This window comes from Penaeus monodon, chromosome 41, assembly GCF_015228065.2.
Source record: "Penaeus monodon isolate SGIC_2016 chromosome 41, NSTDA_Pmon_1, whole genome shotgun sequence".
Lineage (NCBI taxonomy): Eukaryota > Metazoa > Arthropoda > Malacostraca > Decapoda > Penaeidae > Penaeus > Penaeus monodon.
Genome location: NC_051426.1, coordinates 21,447,398 through 21,462,031, shown reverse-complemented (window position 1 = coordinate 21,462,031; position 14,634 = coordinate 21,447,398). Strand labels below are relative to the sequence as shown.

At 42.3% G+C, this 14,634-nt stretch overlaps 1 protein-coding gene across 2 annotated transcripts in view; it reads right to left on the bottom strand.

Annotated features, from left to right (window-relative positions):
* The window catches only part of LOC119598585, a 101,431-nt gene that overhangs the window by 14,716 nt on the left and 72,081 nt on the right, over positions 1-14,634 (bottom strand). The window contains exons 45-68 of one of the 2 annotated variants that reach the window (XM_037948232.1): positions 14,511-14,617; positions 13,939-14,179; positions 13,557-13,775; positions 13,204-13,332; positions 13,005-13,093; positions 12,706-12,836; positions 12,276-12,394; positions 11,562-11,756; positions 10,864-11,107; positions 10,392-10,508; positions 9,375-9,520; positions 8,548-8,655; positions 7,597-7,734; positions 7,263-7,398; positions 6,929-7,049; positions 6,582-6,839; positions 6,158-6,281; positions 4,990-5,180; positions 4,347-4,485; positions 3,773-3,881; positions 3,082-3,177; positions 1,480-1,593; positions 579-777; positions 169-381 (exon numbers count right to left, since the gene is read on the bottom strand). In XM_037948232.1, the coding sequence (XP_037804160.1) occupies positions 169-381; positions 579-777; positions 1,480-1,593; positions 3,082-3,177; positions 3,773-3,881; positions 4,347-4,485; positions 4,990-5,180; positions 6,158-6,281; positions 6,582-6,839; positions 6,929-7,049; positions 7,263-7,398; positions 7,597-7,734; positions 8,548-8,655; positions 9,375-9,520; positions 10,392-10,508; positions 10,864-11,107; positions 11,562-11,756; positions 12,276-12,394; positions 12,706-12,836; positions 13,005-13,093; positions 13,204-13,332; positions 13,557-13,775; positions 13,939-14,179; positions 14,511-14,617 (3,683 nt within the window). The remainder of the gene's footprint in view (positions 1-168; positions 382-578; positions 778-1,479; positions 1,594-3,081; positions 3,178-3,772; positions 3,882-4,346; positions 4,486-4,989; positions 5,181-6,157; positions 6,282-6,581; positions 6,840-6,928; positions 7,050-7,262; positions 7,399-7,596; positions 7,735-8,547; positions 8,656-9,374; positions 9,521-10,391; positions 10,509-10,863; positions 11,108-11,561; positions 11,757-12,275; positions 12,395-12,705; positions 12,837-13,004; positions 13,094-13,203; positions 13,333-13,556; positions 13,776-13,938; positions 14,180-14,510; positions 14,618-14,634) is intronic. The other variant, XM_037948233.1, reaches the window with a different exon arrangement.

Below are 14,634 nucleotides of genomic sequence, written 5' to 3'. Positions count from 1 at the left end.
TCCTCATTAGAAGAAGAGGATGCGGGCTGATGTGTCTTTGTCACACGAAACGTAACGCCGTACTATTTCCCTTAAAGTTTCTATCCAGTTATGTCTTACACACACGCTTAATAAACAAACACTCTTTCGCACATTTCGTCTTGTGTTCTGGAATTCCGAATTACTCACGAGTTGACTTCCGCGTCGGTCTGGTCGGCTGCGGTGCCCTTCAACCGGGTGTAATAGGCGAGCGTCTCCCGCACCGTCATGAGCGGGAACAGGACGGCCTTCTGGGGGCACATTCCCATCAGCTTCCTGGCCTTGTCCCAGGAGGTGCGGATATCGTGGCCGTACACTGAGATGTTGCCCGCGGTCTGGCGCAGCTCCCGAGTGATCATCGAGCTGCCAAAGAAAAGCGGTGGCGTTTTGCATGCGTCCGGGATCAAAGAAACATAGAAGATGCTACTTCTTATTTTGGCATTTCTAGAAAATCATGATTCACTATCAGAGTACAAGAAAAACATGCAGAGAACAAAAACGAAAGCGTCCAAGCTGTTCGTCATCAGTTCAGCCATAGCCCTATACCCCATGAAACTCACATGACTGTTGTTTTTCCAGCGCCGTTGTGGCCGAGGAGTGCCATGATCTGGCCCTCGTACAGCTCGAGGTTGAGGTTGTCGACGGCCACCTTGGAGGCGCCGCGGTTCTCGTAGATCCTTCGGAGACCCACGATGCTGAGGCCCTTCTTGAAGCTCTGCTTGAGGCCGGGGTCGACGTCCAAGGGGTGGACTGTGTCCTCTGCAGGAGGGACAAGGAAGGTGACACGGCCTTACTTTTGCTTTCGTTTGCCAAGGTTCGTTCCACCGCTATTTGCTGATAGGAAAACTGATGTGCAAACAAGGGTGGATAGGAAATTTAAAAACACATGTGCCCTGTATATGCATATTCGTCACTGGCGTTAAAAAATACTAATTACGACATATTATGTCAAGGGTAGAACAAAAAAACACTAATGTATTATATCAATGCTATACATCCTGGTCAGGCAGTCCAACTTAAAGTGGACGAGATTTAGTAAGAGCCATAATCTGATGTAGGTACCACACGCAAAAAATAGAAGAGCACTGTATTATACAATTTCTAAACACTATATCTTACTTTTCTTAAAGACCGGTTCAGTATCAGCCGGTGCGACCTTGCTTTGCGAGCAGCGGCAGCAGGAGGCTAGCAGGGAAGCAGAGATAGTTAGTTGGGTTAGAAAAGCTTTTTTCTGTACAGAGAATGCAGCTATGCTTTTATTTTAGTAGTACAGATGTTAGTATACTTGCAGTCACGTCCGTTCTGTAACAAACGTTAAAGTTACAGACTCATGCACGAATCACATCCAAACATTCACGACATGCGGCGACCGTATTAGACGTCCCACAACCTCGCAAGCTAAAGATTAATTCCAATAAAAAAAAACACAGCAACCACGATGCTTTTCCCGCCATGATCTACCATGGAAGATGTTGAAAGTGAAATCGTTGGAGCGTTTGAGGGAGGCCTTGTCCGAGAAGGAGGCTTGGTGGAGCAGCGGCGGACGCCCCCCCGTCGCCAGGGACCGGAGAGTGCCTGCAACAAGTGCCAAACTCGGGGATGAATAGTGGAGTGCTTATCTGCTTTCTTGCTCTCTTGCTTGATAGCTTGTACGAGAGGGTTCAATACGCGGTTCTTGGCACATTTATGAATAAAGATGTGTATGTATAACTCCCATGATGATACGGATGGTAATTGTAATGATAACGAAAATAAGCACAATAATAATGATTATGATAAATTAATAATAATAATAATAATAATAATAATAATAATAATAATAACAATAATAACAATAATAATGATGATGATGATGATGATGATAATAATAATGATAATACTAACAATGATAATGATGATGATAATGATAAGGATAATGATAATAATAATAATGACAGTGATGATGATAATAATGATAATAACAACAACAAACCAACAACAATGACAATAATGATAATAATAATGATAATAATAATAATAATAATAATAATAATAATATTAATTATAATAATAATGATAATAATAAATAGTGATAATGATAATGATGATCATGTTGATGATAATAATAACACTAGCAGTAACAATAATAATAATAATAATAATAATAATAATAACATCAACAACAATAACAATAATGATAATAATAATAATAATAATAATAATAATAATAATAATAATGATAATAATAATAATAATAATAACAATTATATTAATATTAATATCAATTACAATAATAATGACAATGATAGTAATAATAATAATGATGATTATGATGAAGATGATGATGATGATAATCAAGTGCTCCTCGCATTATTTCAACGCTGTTTTCCCACCTTTTAATTTGCAATATCACTGTCATGAACTATTGAAAGTGATACGTGTACCTAATTTCTCATTTTTATCCATTGGCGATGTCTATCTTCGATTTCAATAAGAATACGACAGACAACGAACAAGTAAAAATTTGTTCGGTACCAGTTACCTCACCATAATAATGAAATCACCAATCAAATATATAAATACAGTAAAGGCTTCCATACTAGGTTGTTCAGTACATTATGCAGATCTTAAATGCTTATACGTTTCCATTTTACATTTGGTTTCGTAAAAAAAAAAAAAAAAAAAAAAAAACGGTTTTCACTACATTTCAAACCATACGATGCAAATTGAGAATATTTATAAGCTTGCTTGATTTCACATAACACAAACTCCAAATATTTAAATGGTTATTTTTTTCATTTCTTATAGCCTATTATTAATCAAAAACATAATTTTCCCTTCTACATATTCCAGTACATTTCACATCACACAAACTACAAACTTTTATACTATTCACTGTTTCTCACAGCACATAAATAATAAATCACCTATAATTTTCCCTTTTACATTTTCACACATAAAAACAAAAAAATATGCTTCCTTACTACATTTCTCACAACATTTTATACATAAATAAATATGAACTTACAATTTTCCCTTCTCCATTTTTCAGAACACTTCACATCTTATAATCATCACACTTACCGTTCTTTAGGATGGAGATGATGACAGCCAACACGAAGAAGATGAGAGTGTCCGCCAGCAGCATCACAATGGCCAGTCCCAGAGTCATATCTGTGTCTGAGATTTTAAAAAAATGTTTTATTAGTTAGTCTACAAGGAGAAAATTGTTGGCCTGACCTACGATGTCACATCTTATTAATCTTTGGTGTCAAAATTCGCCTTCTTGGAGTTGAATTTCATCTCTTAATTTACAGTTTGGTGTCAAAGTTCAAAGTTCACTTTAATAGTTTGTGTCGTAAACTTCATCTTATTAATCTCTACCTTCAAAACACATAATATTAATTGCTGACTTCACATATCAAGATTAACTGATGATGTCAAATTGCATCACAAGGTTTATCTTAACCTACAGTCCTTCTTATTTATTCTCATCAACTCAAGAGTCCTTTTTATTAATTCAGATTCCATCTTACTAGTACTTATTAGTTCTTTCTTCTTTTATAGGTTTTTAGACTATATGTCTTATTTGTTCACTGTTCATCTTATAAATGCAGAGTCCATTACATTCTCATTAATTCAAAGCTCATTTTATGCCTGCGGACTTCATATAATGCTTTCTTATTAGTTCAGTATTAATCTTATCTTACTTATTCCTATTAATTCAGTGTTCATCAAATTAATGCAGTCATCCCTCATCCCAGTGTCTGCTCACCTCTGAGTGGCGGCGTCCACAGGTTGGCAAACGTCGCTCCGGTTTGAAGTAATTCGTACTGGCAGATTACGCGGAAGCCGAAGCCAAAGGCCGATGGGGGCAGCAAACACTGGAAAGGAGAAGGAGCATAAGTATAATGAGTTTGATGAGTTTTTTTGTGCATAGTGATACAGTTAATGGCCGTTGCTTTAATGATTTGGAATATAACAACAACTTTAGTAATGTTACTTTCTTTGTGTTGTTTATCCACCCTTTTTTCGGTCCTTTCCTCTCCCTCCCATACTCTCCCTTCCTTTCCTCTCTTCTACCACTCAGCTTAATCTTTTAATCTTCCCTTCCTTTCTCTGTGTTCTTCAGTTCCTTCTTTCCTCTTCCCTTATTATGCTTCCCTATATTTTCCCCTTTCTTCTATTCCTCCTATTCATTCTCTGGCCACCACCAGCTACCACCTCCCCTCCCCTTCTCCTTCCTCTCCTCCACCCCCTCCCACCTACCCCTTCCCCTCCCATCTCCTCCACCACCCCGCCTTCACCCCCTCCCCCCTGCCCCTTGGCCCCCACCACCCGTCACCCACCGAAATGAGCATGGTGTACAAGGGCGTGTGGGCGTGCACGACGGAGATGCTTATGAAGGGGACGTTGAACACCAGCAGAGCCATCACGCCCACGAACACGCCCAGGATAGCTCCGGGGACGACGCAGGACACCAGGTAACTGAGACGGGTAGGGGCGTGTCGTTAGTTCATGTGAGCATGTGGTTGACAGAGCCTTTATTTATGCCATCGATATACACATTTGTATGATTGTATGTAATGTCTATCCCTATATCTAGATATTTGTCTGTCTGTCTGTCTACCTATTTATCTGTATTCACACACACACACACAATAAAACACACGCACGCACGCACGCACACACACACACACACACACACACACACACACACACACACACACACACACACACACACACACACACACACACACACACACACACACACACGCAAGTGGCCCCCATTCCAATCCCTTATCCCGTGGCCCCCATTCCAGTCGCTCAGAACGTGGCCCCCATTCCAGTCGCTCAGAACGAGGCCCCCATTCCAGTCGCTCAGAACGTGGCCCCCAATCCAGTCGCTCAGAACGTGGCCCCCATTCCAGTCGCTCAGAACGTGGCCCCCATTCCAGTCGCTCCGAACGTATCCCCAAAAGCACATCTCACCAGAAGGACACGATGCTGACACCGTAGCTCAGCAGGAAGGCAAGCAGGACGCCGAACTCCGCTTTGGGCTGGAGGTTGCCCAGCTTGATCAGCAGCGCCAGGACCAGCAGCAGAACCAGCAGCAGCAGCACCGAGAAGAACAGCCAGGCGAGCAGGTCAACCCACGCGCGCAGCCCCATCACCTCCTGCACCTAGGGGGTCGAGGGGGGGCAGTTGTTGGTATTATGCTATGCTATTCTATTTTAGGTTTATTTATTTGTCTTGTGGGTTTGTTTGTGTGTGTGTGTTTTTTTTTTTTGGATATGTCTAGCTATTTATTTAATTTGTCTGTCTATGCCTCCAGGTCGAGGGGAATTATGGGTGTTATTATCATAATGTTATTATCTATTAATTAATTTATTTATTCATTCATGCATTTATTATTTATTTATAAAGTATGGTGTTATTACAATAATTTCATTTTATTTTCCTTCATTTTATTTTATTGATTTATGTATCTATTAATTTATTAATTCATTTATCTATTCATTTATTCATCTATGTATATATCTATTCATCTATATATCTATCTATCCATCTATCTATCTATTTATTCACTTATTTACTTTTCTTTTAATCTCTTTTTTTGGTGGGGGGGGGGGCGTGTCATAGGATTAGCATGGCGTGTGTGTGTGTGTGTGTGTGTGTGTGTGTGTGTGTGTGTGTGTGTGTGTGTGTGTGTGTGTGTGTGTGTGTGTGTGTGTGTGTGTGTGTGTGTGTGTGTGTGTGTGTGTGTGTGTGTGCATGTGTGCGCGCGTGCCTGCGTGTGTATGTATTTGTATGGCCTTTGATTTATATCTATCTATCAGTACAATATCCGTATCTCAAAGAGGAAAAGGGCCCATATTTCTGAAAACAACGAATCTCTAAATGTACAGTATTCTCTTCGAAGTAGGGAAAGGTTAGGCAAGTCACTCTCATTCATCTGGTATTTATATGTTTGCCATCTAAACATATAACCTTTCTTGACCATGTTTCGAACTCCAGTAATTCGTGGAACAAACGCAGATGAACCTTACTGTAAAGTCCATGAGGCGAAGGGTTGGGGATTAAAGAAAAGGTACCGCAGAAAGGAATATGTGAGTTTAGAGTGTCAATACTGAGAGTACTATTGAAACCACGAATCTACCTGTTTGTTCCTGGACTGCCGTTCCTGGATGAGGTGTCGAATCAGGAACACGACGTAGACGGTAAAGACCACGAAGGAAAAGACCAGACTCATCACAGGGGATTCGTTCATCATCACGAGGAACCTGGCAGGTGGAAACCAAGAGGACGCGTACATTTCATGTTTGATTCTAAACTTCCTACTTTCAGCATTTTCATGAAGATCATCTGAACGAAAGTCAAGGTGCTTAGAAACAAGATATAGACAAAGACACGAATGAAAATGAATAACTTCACAGTGCAAGAGATGTATTAGACGCGCTTTAATCATAACTGTATTCCAGATGAACATTTAATCAAAACGCCAGATAATCCTCTTGTACCGTGCAATTATTCGTTCTCATTCATACCTTTCTTCTATTTAGACTAAACTCAACAACACTAACTCATCCTTTTCGTAGCAAGGGTACGGCTGTTGCTTGGTGTACACGGGAAGATTCAGCAACATGTCTCTCTCTTCGTCGCTCACACTCGTCGCTGTTGCCTGCCTCTTCGCCCTTGGCACCGACTCTGCGTCCTGAGGATTGTTGGTCCAGTACTGCAGTCTGAGGATGGCGCTGTCCATCATCTCCTGCAGCAGAAGGAATCCCTGATGGTACCGCATGTGCACCGCCATGTTGGAATAAGGTCCTGGCCGCCAGTACCTGTCAGTAAGATGAACTTGCTTAGTTATAGATGGCGCGGTGAGGATTAGAGTGGAATTGTGTGTTTTGATATGGCCAAGCATGCTTACCTTGGCCCTAAGTTGAAAGTCGACGGAGTTTTCTCGTAGTCAACTCGTATGGCGTACTTGAGTTTTGCAGGAACCGTCTCGTCAGTGTCTCCCGTCTTTCCTACGCCTTCGAACACAACGCCTATACACCAAGTAGAACATGTAATGAATGAATAAATAAATAAATAAATAAATGGCTAAAAAAAATACCCCCTGTCGTATATCCGAAGGTGGAGGCCTTTCTTTCTCCTGAATATGCCTTGTTGAAATGAGGATGCATCTAACATGCCCGTGTGTTTTATAGGCCATCAAACGTATTACTCTAAATATACTCGATGCTACCCGGTTTTCTTACCCGCAAGGAACCCGAACGTGTCGACCACCAAGTTAGCTTCCCTGAGCATATCGTCTTCGCTGGCAACGGCCTGGAACCTTTGCAGATTCATGCAGGACATCAGCTTCTCCCCGATGTCCAGAATATCGGGGAACTCCTGTCGGCAGATGAAAGGCTATGGTTAGTGCTGGCAGGGAAAGATTAGCTGCATGATACAGGCCGTGTTTCAGAGGGAGAGAAGAAAGAGAAAGAGAGAGAAAAAGAGAGTTCGAACAGCATAGGGGAAACGACTGACAGACAAGTACACAAACACACAAAATCAGAAAAAGATAAAATCCAAAGAATCAGAACTGACCGTCACCAAGTTGATGGCGTCCTGAAGGCGAGGAGCGACTTCGTCAAGGTCGCCGTCTGCCTGAAGAGCCAAAGCCTCCGGAAGGAACTGCGCCATTATCCCCTTCACCCAGGGCATCGACAGCGCCTCCTCCAGTTTCTGTCGAGAGATTATACAGTCATCCCTTGTGCCTTAGACATGAAGCCTTCTGTTCCTACAGTCACCTTTCTTTCTTTATAAAGTCACCATCCTTCCCTCAGGCAGAAATCCCTCTTTTCTTTCTATAGACATCCTTCTTTCTTTACTCACTTATTCCTCTTCCCTTATACAAATACCCCTACTTCTTTATACAGCTATTCCCTTTTCTTTATACAGACTCTTCCCTTGCACAGGGATTTCTCGTTGTTTATACAGGTATCCTCCTTTCCTTATTCAGATATCCCATCCCTCATTAACACAACCATCCCTCTTCCCTTATACAGGCGCCCTTCTTTCCTTCCACATCCCTCTTTCCTTGTCCAGAAACCTCCTTTCGTTATAAAGATATCCGTCTTTCTTTACACAGTCATCCTTAAACACGAATCCCTCTCGCATTATAGAGGAATCAACCTTTCTCTGCATTTATTAAATCATGAATAAATATTTGTAAAGGGAAAACGAAAAAAAAAATAACCCGGAAAGGGGAAGTTAAAGTAGAAAGGAAGCAGGAGAGAAAAAAATTAAAACAGATTGAAGAATAAAAAAAAGAAAACGGAAAACTTGAAGACAAGAAAAAAGAAAGAGTAAGGGAAGAAGAAAAAAAAAAGAATAAGGAAAATAACACAGATAAACAAATAAAACAGCATTACAAGAAAAAGAGTAAACGAAGATAAAGAAGCAAGTGTACATAAAGATAGGAAAAAATAAAAAAGAAGAAGGGCAGATGAAAACAGATGGATTCTCAAAAGAAGGCCTATAAAATAACCACAATACCTGGAGGTCCTCAGACTTAAAGTTGAGAGCAGTAAGGTTCCGCGTGCCTTCCCGAAGCTGCCTGAGAGCCGCCCTCTGGCTCGCTACGCTGACGAAGGTCTCGTTGGCCTGAAAATGCAAGCGCTTTCGCTGTTTTTAAAGCTGAAAGGTGGCGTTGGATGAAGACGGTGTCATGATCAGGATTAAATGGCTTCTGTAGATTTGCTTAAAAGCTGTTGCTTACGCTTGTATTTGGAGAAAAGCTTGTGTTTGCAAATGCCTCTGTAATGGATTTAAATCATCGAAATACTACTTGTGCGTTCATTTCACGTCTTCAAATTTCACCTTCATGAATACGAAAAATACGCACACACACACACACACACACACACACACACACACACACACACACACACACACATATATATATATATATATATATATATATATATATATATATATATATATATATATATATATATGCATGTATATATATATATATATATATATATATATATATATATATATATATATATATATATATATATATATAAACATCACATACATGTATTCCACGGTTATGATGCTTGCTAATTCACCATGATTAATTTACAAAACATGCACTTCGTACTACACGAATCCCTTTCCGGCTCATTCTGTTTACAAATTTCACATTAACAATAGTGACAATGATAATAATAGTAATAATAATAATAATAATAATAATAATAATAATAATAATAATAATAATAATAATAATCGCTATTATTATTTTTATCATTAAAGTGATACTAATGGAGATGATAATGATAATCATAATGTCATTAAAAAAAATCCCGAAACCACACCTGCTCGATAATCTTGCGCGTGATGGCGTTATCGGGCGTGAAGTAAATCTTGCCAATGAGAAGCGGCTTGACGAAGTGCAGGATGAGCTTCCCCCCCGGCAGCGCCTCCAGTTCGTCGTACAGTCTGGTGCAGATGTCGCTCGTGTCTGCGGGGGGGGCAGAGGGAGAGCCGTGGTTTAGACGCGGGGGGGGGGGGTGAGAAATAGGCTTTGCATGTAGGTGGAGGGGGAGGTGGGGAAGGAAGGAAGGGAGGAGTGGGAGGTAGGGGGAAGGAGGAGGGGGAAGGTAGGTAGGGGAGAGGAAGGAGGAGGGGGGAAGGAGGATGAGGGGGAGAGATAGGGGGAGGAGGGGGTAGGCGGAAGGGGGGAGTAAGAAGGAAGGGGAATAGGGGGAAGGAGGAGGGGGGAAGTAGGGGGAGGGGGAGGAAGGAGGAGTGGTGGGGGGGAAAAGGGGAAAGAAGGGGTGAAGGTGGAAGGAGGTTGGTGAGGAACAGTATTTCACGCGTTTCGATTAATTCCTCCATCAGGTATTTAATGATGAAAATGTAATAGAAACGCGTCAAATGCATTTCTATCATTTTAATATTTATTCCCATTTTTACCGTTTGCTAAACTCATCACAATAAACTCTGCTCCTGACGCCCATTTCCTGTTTTTGACATGAACAAATGCATGAAAAATAACATAATTATAGGCATAAAGAATAAATAAACCGTTTAAACAGGCAAATAATAGATACACATAGTTTAATAATAAACAGTAAAAGATAAATGATAAACAATTTAAAAGATGAAACGATAATGCAAAGATCGAAATGCAGAAAATACAAATATTCAAATAACGAAATTATAAACACTGAAATATAGAAAAAATACAAATACTGAAATTAAGAAAACATAACTATAAAAAAAAATACAAAAAAAAAACAATACAAATAAAAAGGAAAAAAGTAAAACATCCAAACCCAATTTTAATTTAAGAAACAAAACGCAAAAAAAAACACCCGCCATCTACTCACTGCTTGGCCGCCGCGGTTTCTTCTTCTCGTCGGCGAAGAGCACGCCCAGGGTATCGGGCACGAGGCGCAGAGGCCGCCCGCACAGCACCTCGCCGGCTCGCTCCAGGAATTTCGGGGCTGAAGTGGGTGAGTTGTGGTGAATGTCTGGCTGTGGCGTGTGTGGTGGTTATGGTGGTAGGGGTGAATGCGGTGGTGATGGTGGGGGCTGGGTTGTGTGGCTGTGGTGAGCGTAGTGATGGTGGTGGTTGGTTTGTGTGGTTCTGATTATAGTGATGCATGATTTCGGTAATCGTCATGATTAAAATCATCATGGAACATGATTAGGATAATTAGGATGCATAATTAAATCGAATCTGATAACTACGAATCTAGAACGATTAAAGACCATAACTGAGAAAAAATCACTCTTTTCCTTCACCCAGACGAGGTTCCCCGAGCAACTTTTACGCTGAACAACACAGCATCGACCTACATGACAGATCACCCAGCACCGATCCCGTCGTGCTGTTGCCGAGGAGAGCAGCATGGCTTTCCTGCTGATTCAGCTCCGCCGCGTCCTGCCTGAGGGTCTTCATGATACCGTGGAGGGCGCTGAAGGTGGAGGCCATGTTGGGCAGACTCTTGGACATCGTGCTCAGCGCCGCCATGTCCTTGACGAGCTGGTCGAGGCTCGTTCCCCGGGAGGCAAGGGTGGCGTTGATGCCGAACTTCGTCAGCTGTTGGGGGCAGATGGGCAGCAGATGAAAGAAAGGTAGATATGAAAAGAAAGGAGGAGGAGAAGAAAAAGATAAAGGAGAAGAGAAAGAAGAAATAGAAAAGAAGAAGAAAAAGTTAATGAGGAAGAAAAAGACGTAATAGAAGAAAAAAGAAGACGAAATATATAGATATAAAAAAAATGAACTATCCCTTTACATATTTCTAAAACCGAGTTTAAGTTTAAGAAGCAACTCTAACATCTACCATTATCACTAACCATTAACTTGATTCGTCTCTAAAACCTAAAGCCCATCATCTTCATAACCTAACAATAATCATCATCACCATCTAAAGGCTCTAAAAAAATCAAATCACCAGATCCGACCGAGCTCTACATCATTCTCTCAAGAAGATCTGCGACCGAGGCGACGCCGTGCCGAGGGCGACGCCGTGCCGAGGGCGACTCCAACCCACCGTTTGGATGAGAGGCCCGAGGTCGAGGTGCTGCAGGAACGTCGCCGCCAGGGCCTCGGCGTCGCTGGCGTGGCAGAGGGAGGCACTTAGGTTGGCCGGGGTCACGGGGCTGTCCGCGGCCAGGGTCACCACGCGGATGACCTGGCTGGCCTCGCAGATGACCTCTTCTAGGGTCACGTCCTCCAGGGAAAGGACCTGTGTGTGGTATTGTGTTTTTGGAGGGTTCCGATCTATTTGTATCTCTCTCTCTCTCTCTCTCTCTCTCTCTCTCTCTCACTCACTCACTCACTCACTCACTCACTCACTCACTCACTCACTCACTCACTCACTCACTCACTCACTCACTCACTCACTCACTCACTCACTCACTCACTCACTCACTCACTCTCTCTCTCTCTCTCTCTCTCTCTCTCTCTCTCTCTCTCTCTCTCTCTCTCACTCACTCACTCACTTACTCATTCACTCACTCACTCACTTACCCACCCACGTAAGCACCCACCCACCCACTCACCCACACTATCACTCCCTCACTCTCTCTCATTCTCTCATTTTTTTCATTCTCTCTCTCTCTCTCTCTCTCTCTCTCTCTCTCTCTCTCTCTCTCTCTCCCTCTCTCTCTCTCCATTTTTAATCTTCAACTCACTCACCACAGGTCATCACAACTCACTACACCACAGCACTACCACAGCACTCGCCGCAGCAGTCGTGACTCACCGCCATTAGATTCAGTTCCGAGCGACTGAGAGCCTCAACCACAAGCTCCTCTACATCCAGTTCCTCCGTCAGGTACTTCGCCATGGCCGTCCAGTTGGTGATCAAGGCCGTGGTGGGGACTGGGGGAAATTTGTTAAAGCAGTGTCTTATAAAACGTTATTTTTTTTACATTTCAATAAGTCTGATTAAGTATATGGTAGATGGTGCTAATGTAGGATATCAGACTGGAATTCATGATGTGACGCATGTTGTAAATACTGTAAATACTGCAATACTCGATGTACACTCCATGAAGGCATTGTGTAATCTGGCTTCATGATGTTATTGTGTGACTTGACCATGGCAATGTTATGCACTTAAATGTCTCAAACGCATCATGTGCTTCCATGATAAGACAAGCAAAAAACAGAGTTCATGGAACAACGCCTACTAGTGAAGTCCATAGTGCCGAGGTTGCTAGCAGCTTGCAGGCCCGTAATGCCCTTGACCACTTGCATGAGGTCGTCCTCCAGTTTCGACCCCGCTATGATATCCGCGCCCTGCCTCAGGATGCCCAGGAAGCTAGTTTGGCGTAAAAGAAAAATAATGCTTAATCTAAACCTTTGCGTATTAACCTAGTGCTGTATCGACTGTATATGCATATATAGTTTTTTATATGCATACCCTATATGCTTATATATACACCTTAAGTATGACAGGAACTGCAGTATGAAAATAATCGGGCTTCACCTGTTTCCGAGATTTTCCCACATCTTCATCTGCAACAGCTGTACCGACCCTGTTAGGAAACTGACGGGGTCTACTTCGCCAGAAATTATCTGTGAATAGATAAAACAAATAATGGCGATCCGACCTATAAACTACAGAGGACTTTCAAGGGAGAAATAAGTAATAAGCTTTTCGGCAGTAAGAAAAATAAACGCCCCACCTTGCTGATGTCCATAACAGCTCCAAGCTCACTCAGATCTGATAAGCTTGACACGGCATCCGTCATATACGTGGTCACTGGAGCCAGCCAGTCGGATGTCAAGAGCGCCTCAATTCTTAGTCTGTCAATCTGTCAAGGATTGTGTCATCAGGAAAACCGCATTTGGAGTTGTCTTCAAAAGCCCTGACACTAGTTTCTTACATCCACTCTGTAGCTGATATCCAGTAATCATCTCTTGATCTTTCAGGTAACAAGTTGTCATTAAGGTAGTGAATATATATTGCAAATTTAATAAAACATATTCTCCCCAAAAGAAATCTATTCCCATCTAAAACAGAGTGCGTCTCAAGTACCTCAGCCAACAAATAGGTGTGATTAACATTCTGAAGAATTCTCTCCGAGAATACGTCAGCGCCCATGGCTTGAATGGCCTGGAACAGCTCTTCCATGTCATCAGTGTTTCTCTTGGCTATTCCGCTGGTCCCTGTTTCGCCTCTTTTCCGTATTACTTTCTTCAGGTTATCCACGGATGTGAGAAGAGCTGCCAGGGTGTGCGAGTCTGTCCCGTAGATCTGATGGAAGGACCATAAATGGTGATTTTATGACAGACGGACAACAAAGGACAGTCCTGAATTTTAAAAGATTAATAAATAAATGAGAGATTTACTTACATATGTATGTGGTGCTTATTCCCTTCATGTTAACGATGAATACCCGACCAGAACACAGACTCACCCGGTTAACGTCCACCAAGAGATCGTTCTTAATCATGGCCACGATCTTAGCACTCATGTTGAGCTCTTCCTCGAAGTCCCTGACGAGGATGCTGGCGAAGGGGACGCGGACGGCCAGCCTGGAGTTGAGCGCCCTCAGGGTCGACGACGAGGCCGAGAGTTTGGAGAGCGCCGTGGTGAGCGCCGTCGTCAGGTTGCCGATGGGGCCCAGAGCCATGACGTCGCCTGCTGCCTTTATTAGCCTGGTGCAGTAAGTTAACAAATGTTACTCTGTTTATTATGTTATAAATGTATTGTTCCCATGTTGCTTTCTGAGATTCTATGGGTACGGTTTTTGTTTTCTAGGAGTGTACAAATGTGGTAAAAGTGAAACTACATTGCTTGTGTATATGTATTGAGTACACTGCAGTCATAGAACATACGCGTATCTCAGTTCACACAGCTCTGGGTAAACAACAGTGACTTTCTACATTCTTAAAAAAACGCATAAATGTGTGCATTTCGCAATAAACAGTTAATCATATACAACAGAAACGTTAAACAGTGGCCTGTAAACTGCCCGCCCTTTCTCACCCTCTGAGCTGCAGCCAGGCGGTGGAGTTGACAGCGTCCTTCACACAACTCTGCAAACGCGCCCTTGCTGCCTCGTCCTGGATGTACCGCGTCACGAGGGCGTCCACCTGGCGGGTACACTCCA